This window comes from Anolis carolinensis, chromosome 3 (assembly GCF_035594765.1).
Source record: "Anolis carolinensis isolate JA03-04 chromosome 3, rAnoCar3.1.pri, whole genome shotgun sequence".
In the NCBI taxonomy this organism is placed as follows: domain Eukaryota; kingdom Metazoa; phylum Chordata; class Lepidosauria; order Squamata; family Dactyloidae; genus Anolis; species Anolis carolinensis.
Window position 1 is genome coordinate 80,578,881 of NC_085843.1, and position 6,570 is coordinate 80,585,450.

General features: G+C 38.3%; 1 protein-coding gene across 1 annotated transcript in view; it reads left to right on the forward strand.

Moving 5' to 3' along the window:
• Positions 1 to 6,320, forward strand: part of bace2 (beta-secretase 2) — a 51,614-nt gene extending 45,294 nt beyond the window's left edge. Inside the window, exons 7-9 of the mRNA XM_003218963.4 lie at positions 41 to 190; positions 3,665 to 3,833; positions 5,349 to 6,320. Coding sequence (XP_003219011.2) covers positions 41 to 190; positions 3,665 to 3,833; positions 5,349 to 5,599 — 570 coding nt within the window. The 3' untranslated portion in view covers positions 5,600 to 6,320. The remainder of the gene's footprint in view (positions 1 to 40; positions 191 to 3,664; positions 3,834 to 5,348) is intronic.
• The last annotated feature ends 250 nt before the right edge of the window (positions 6,321 to 6,570 follow it).

Below are 6,570 nucleotides of genomic sequence, written 5' to 3' on the forward strand. Positions count from 1 at the left end.
TACTGCGACTGAGGGTATTTTTGGTTTTCTTCCCATATAGATCCAGGATTTCCCAGGTGGATTTTGGAGTGGTACACAGCTCGCTTGCTGGATTAAAACGGAAAAACCATGGACCTTCTTTCCTGAGATCTCTATTTATCTGAGAGATGAAAATGTCAGCAGATCATTTCGAATCACAATTCTTCCACAGGTCTGAACAAACACTCTTTTGTATTACAGTAGAGTCTCACTTATCCTACACTCACTTATCCAACGTTCTGGATTATCCAATGCATTTTTTTAGTCAATGTTTTCAATATATCATGATATTTTGGTGCTAAATTCATAAATACAGTAATTACTACATAGTATTAATGTGTAATGAACTACTTTTTCTGTCAAATTTGTTGTATAACAAGATGTTTTGGTGCTTAATTTGTAAAATCATAACCTATTTTTATGTTTAATAGGCTTTTTCTTAATCTCTCCTTATTATCCAACATATTCACTTATCCAACATTCTGCCGGCCCGTTTATGTTGGATAAGTGAGACTCTACCGTATGTGGAGAGTAATAGCTGCATTGGATCATATGTTAAAACTGGCAGTTTGACAAGAGTTCAGGAGTACTGCACGATAGTCCCAGGGTCACTAATCTAATATACTAATCTGTTTATAGCAGTATGCATCCCATTGTTTTTTTCTGACTGATTGCATACTGTTTTCAGACAGAATGCATACTGACCCCATCACACCCAAATACTATTATTTTTATCTTCAGAAAATACTCTGCTTTGATTCATCACACCACAGAAGGCTGGCTCTTCCAAATCCATTTGGAAGACTTCCTATGTCACTCCGTGGCCTTTTTTAAAAAAATTGCTTTCCTAAAACCGTGCAGTGATGTAGCTTCAAAGCCTCAAGCTACCACTCTTGCAAGATTTGAAAACAATACCACATCTGCGCAGTAAATATGTTTGCCTGATCACTACCTTTTGGTGTGAAATAAGGGGTTCTGGGGAACCTAATAAAGAGTTCTGCAGAATCTAATCTTATCAGATTTGTAAATGATAGATTACTGATTCATTCAATTCCCGATTTCCTTAATTCTGAGGATCTTTCTCCTTTGATGTCCCAAATGGAAATGATGGTCACTTTGATCATGAACAGTCCAGGGGCATGAGGCTTCACCGCCCAGACACGCCCTCAAATTTCAAGTCATATTGTTGCTGACGGGATGCATACTGATTTCCTGATCACACACAAAAACAGTGCTGCAGCGAAAATTCTGTAGTACAGTATTTCAGATACAACAATTAGAATCCAGTTTGCAAATACTTCGTTTCTGTGACATTTTGCAGGTGGATTTCAACAGATTACTGACAGGATGGGTCAAATGTCATGCGATAGGATCCATTCAACATTGTTCTCAAACTGTATCAGAAAAAGTGTTACCTAATGTGATGAGGCCCTTTGTTTCATTCACAGGATCATCAAAATATTATGTATAAAATGCCTCTTTTCTATGTGTTTCAGGTATATGTGAAACATAAATGAATATTTAGATACCTCATTATGTATATGCAAATCTCCCAAAATCTAAACAAAAAATGGAAAGCACTTCTGTATTCTTAATAGAATATTTTGACAGTAAACCTGGTATGATTGCATAGGAGCTGTCATAATGTATGAATCAAGTGGTGGAAGACTGGAATACAACCACACTTGAGAGATTAATGAAAAAAGCTGCTTCTAATCTGGCTGCAGATAATTTCCTACCAGGAACAATGTGGAGGGTGTACTAAAACATCCTTTCTCCCTGAAGAGGAATAACAAAGTGCAGTTTTATGAAGCTATGAATGATCTTTATCATGTTACTATTTCGAGGCTATGAATTGATTCCAGAGAGTCCCAGAATTATTCATGTGAATCTGAGGATTATGAAATATGTCTGCAATTTTGTTTCTTGCCCTATGCTTTGAACTGATTTTAATGAAGCAAACTTTGAAATGACCTCCCATTAAAATTCCAGGCTCACATTTTTAATGAGCAGTCAAGCAAAACAGAGGTTTTTTCTTGCCCTGGTGGCATTGTTCAATCTAAAGCAGAACATTTCAGAATCTTACAGCAATGTTTTAGGGAAGGCCATACATACCGATAGTCACATTAATGGGTAAATTCATAATCGGAAAACTTTGAGTGCACCTTACACACATTTGGAGTTGATATTCTTATCATTGTGAAGCTACAACTGATATTTTGTTCATTGTTTCATGTACCCACACTTCAATCCCAGATACAGTATAAATATAGGTTTCAGGCATCCAAGGGGAGTCTTGAAATGTAGTCCCTATTAGACTTGTAAATTTGTATAAAATTACTTACCGTTTCTGTTTGTTCCATTCATATGTCCCTGTTTCAGTTTTTGTCTGTTGCTTACGGAAACGGGTGCCTATACAAATGGGCTTTTCCGTCCAAGGTCCAAAAAAAACAAAGATTTTTCAGGACTTGGGCGGCAAAACGCCGGGCCTACCAGCCATCGAGTGCTCAGTGGCTCATAAGCCCGGCTCGCAGGGCCTACAGTCAAACGCTCGATTGTATGCCTGGCAGGCAGGGTCTACGAGCATCAAGAGCTCGATGGCTTGTAGGCCTGGCTCACAGGGCCTACAATTGAACGCTGAGTGCTCAATACTTGTAGCCCCTGCGAGCTGGACCAACAAGCATTGAGCGCTCAATGCTCGACTGTAGACCCTGCGAGCTGGACCTACAAGCATCAAGTGCTTGATGTCTTGTAGACCCGGCTTGCAGGGCCTACTGTTGAGCACTCGATTGGAGGCCCAGCAGGCAGGTCCTACGAGCATCGCATGCTCAGTGGTTCGTAGGCCTGGCTCACAGGACCTACAGTCGAGCACTCAATTGTATGCCCAGCAGTCAGGGTCTACGAGCATCAAGGGCCCGACGGCTCATAGGCCTGACTCGCAAGGCCTACAATCGAGCACAGAGTGCTCAATGTTTGTAGGCTCTGTGAGCCGGAACTACAAGCATTGAGCGCTCAACTGTTGGCCCTGCCAGCCAGGGCCTACAGCCAAGTGCCAAAATCAGTGGACCAAATGGTTACCCTTTTAAAAAAATTGTTTCACTGTTTCTTTTGTTCCCATGGGGTTGTGCCGTTCTGTGATCCGAATGGACGGAACAGTGCAAAACCACGAAACAGATGAAACAGGCTTTGGGCCCTACTCTATTCCCTATGTATAGGAGGGTTGCTCTTTCTATATTTATTCAAATCTAATGATCACTTTTTTTGGCTAAATTACATATCCAAAAGTGAAGTGTGCATTAGATTTGATGGTACGTTAGAATCGCGCATGTAAACCCAGCTATTCTGAGGCAGGCGGTAAAATGGCTGACAGGCAAAGGGAAGCCACACATTACATTCACAACAAATCTTTTTTATTTTCTTTTTTCAGTGGGCACCTTTGAAATGGTGGCAAGCATTACAATCAATGGCGTGTTATACCCGCGTAAATATGAGAGTGCATTTCTGTATGATAGACAAATGGGAGTTGAGCACTATAACAAGAAACCAATCAGACTTCTAGTATTTTAATAATCAGAAGAGTCATCACACTGCAACTCATTTGGCTACATTGGTGATTAATACTCCCCTTTTTCTTTCCAATAAACAGCTTTACATTCAGCCTGTTCTAGAATATGGCCAAAATCTAGGCTGTTACCGGTTTGGCATCTCCTCTTCTGACAGTGCCTTGGTCATTGGTGCTACAGTGATGGAAGGATTCTATGTCATCTTTGATAGAGCTCAAAAGAGAGTGGGCTTTGCTTTAAGTACTTGTGCAGGTAAGAGGTTGGTTCCTGGGCGATGGGAAAGAATAGCCTTTTACTTTTTTCTAAGACAACGTCTTAGCTAAATCCTTCAATTAACATTTGCAAATCTGAAAAATTAATATTCTTATCACTTCTTGATATTCACATCAATATTGCTGAGTAAGGCAGAAAGATGGGAGCTTGGTATCACATGGGAGCTTCAGAACTGGACTCGAACCCAATGACTCATGTAACTAGTTTCATAAGAGCAAGGGAACCTTTGGCCTTGTATTTCTATAATTGCAGTATTTTTCATATGGCAAATTTACTTTTGCAACAGGAAACTATGAAAAGCAGCTGCAAGATTACCTGTGTTAAGTACATAAATGCTCTAAACATCCATTGTACACAAGCTGTTCAATAAAGATTGGGGGGGGGGGGGGGGGACGACAATTCATGATACTGCATATAAGGTTGTTTTTTTTAAAAAAAAAAATTAAACTACCCGAACTGTGTGAATCTTCTATTTAGTAGGAGGAAATATATTTTCTTATATTCCAGCTTAAATCTTTTTATCTTGACATACAATGTAAAGAGATATTGCCTGATATGCAAATTAGTAAAAGCGTTTTCCAGAAAGTAATGATAATTTTCAGAAGGCATTAGAAACTATTTTGCTGTTACATTTTAGAAACCACTTCAAGAAAGCAAATATCAATCCCTTCCAAAAATCAATTGGGCATCTGGGGGGAAATTAAGAGCCAAAATGAATATAGAAATAACTTAATGGTGCCTCCAGTGGCACAATGGGTTAAACTCTTGTGCCGGCAGGACTGCTGACCTGAAGGTTGGATTGCTGACTGAACGGTTGTCGGTTCAAATCCATGAGAGTGCAGATGAGCTCCTTCTGTCAGCTCCAGCTCCTCGTGTGGGGACATGAGAGAAGCCTCCCACAAGGATGGTGAAAACATCAAAACATCTGGGCGTCCCCTGGGCAACGTCCTTGCAGGCAGCCAATTCTCTCACACCAGAAACGACTTGCAGTTTTATTATGGCTTTTCTTGCAACTCTGCTCAAACTATTTCATACCCTTAAACATGTCTATAATGTCATTTGATTTTTTTTATAAATTATGAAGCAAGGGAAAAATTGGATAGAGGAGAAATGAATGAACGGAAAGATGGACATATTTTGTTTTAAGGAACAAAAACAGCAACCATCTCAAAATCATTAGTTTTGTGAAAGGTGAACAGAAAGTTCTCTTTCCCTTTAACTAAAATGAAGTTCATTTCCCCCATTCAGTATGTCTTTCATGTGAGAATAAGCATTACTGAATAAGAAATGAACTTTCTTAGGTAAAGATATAGCTGGAATCTACTTTTAAATGTGGGTATCCTGAATATGCATGTTTTCCCTGGTTTGAATTATAGAGAGAAGGGAAATGTAGCATTTAAGGATGTTTAAGCATATATTCACTGAAATCTGCTAGCATTTTAAATTTTAAATATTTTTCTCTTTTGTTTTCATTGTGCTGATTTTTTTTTTAAGAAATGGATGGTTCTCCAGTATCTGAAATCAAGGGCCCTTTCACAACTGCAGATGTAGCAAGTACCTGTGTTTCTACATTATCCCTCCATGAACCATTGTTATGGATTGTGTCATACACACTTATGACCTTCTGTGGGCTTGTTCTTCTTGTTCTTGTTATCTTACTTCTCCTTCCATCTCGGTGTCGTCAGCGTACCGCCAACAATATTGTAAATGATGAATCCTCTTTAGTAAGACATCGTTGGAAATGAAGAATTCAGTCAACATACAAAGATTCAATGTACTCTGTGTAGAAGAATTTAGGGGGGATCCTTTTCAACATAAGTTGCAAGCCCACGCATCCTCAACATCAAATAGTTCTCAGCTGTGCTGCAATGAAAATGTAAGCTGTTTTCTAATACTGTTTTTTGAACCAAGAACATATATAACCACTGCAAGTGCTATTCTGCTATTTCTACTTGACAATCATATAACTGAGATAATTAGTATAAACATGTACTTTTTAAAAATGTTAAAAATTTGTTCCATAGTTGCAATAAGGTTGGCTTCTCCGCCCTACCTAACAAGAACATTAAAGTCATGAGAAAAATAGAATGGCAAAACAGAACTATGAAGCAAAATATTTTTTGATTTTTTTTATATTAGTCACTACCAAAAATAAATGTGGTTTGTTAATCACATTTACATCAGTGGTTGTTATAAAGGGAGGATGGACCTTTGTGAAGAAATGTAAGCAAGGCATGCTAAAAAGTAGGTATTTATTTTGATTCCAACAAAAAAAGGATTTCTGTTACTGTCAATGGTTCCTTCTTTGTAACTCTCATTAGAGAAGACTGTAAGGAAAACAATGAAACCAAAACCTATTGTGCAGCCTTAATATAAAACAAGACTACCTCTGGATTTGCAATGATGCCATTCACTATTATGATGTTGGTAGAATGCTCTTAAAATAAATATCACTTTTCATAGAAATATATCTCCTTTCAGTTTTGACCCCCCCCCCCCCTCTAGTAATGACATTTAAAGCATTTGACTTCACCTCTCCTATTAGCATTCTATTTTCTAAATCTTTGCATACGTAATCTTTGGAAGGATTTATCAAAGCTTTGAAGGTATGTCTTGCAAAGTCGATGACCTATAAGGATAAGTACCTCTCTTTACACCTTTTGAATGTCTATAATAAATAAAAATTCAAAACATTTCATTGTAAGGGCAATCTCCC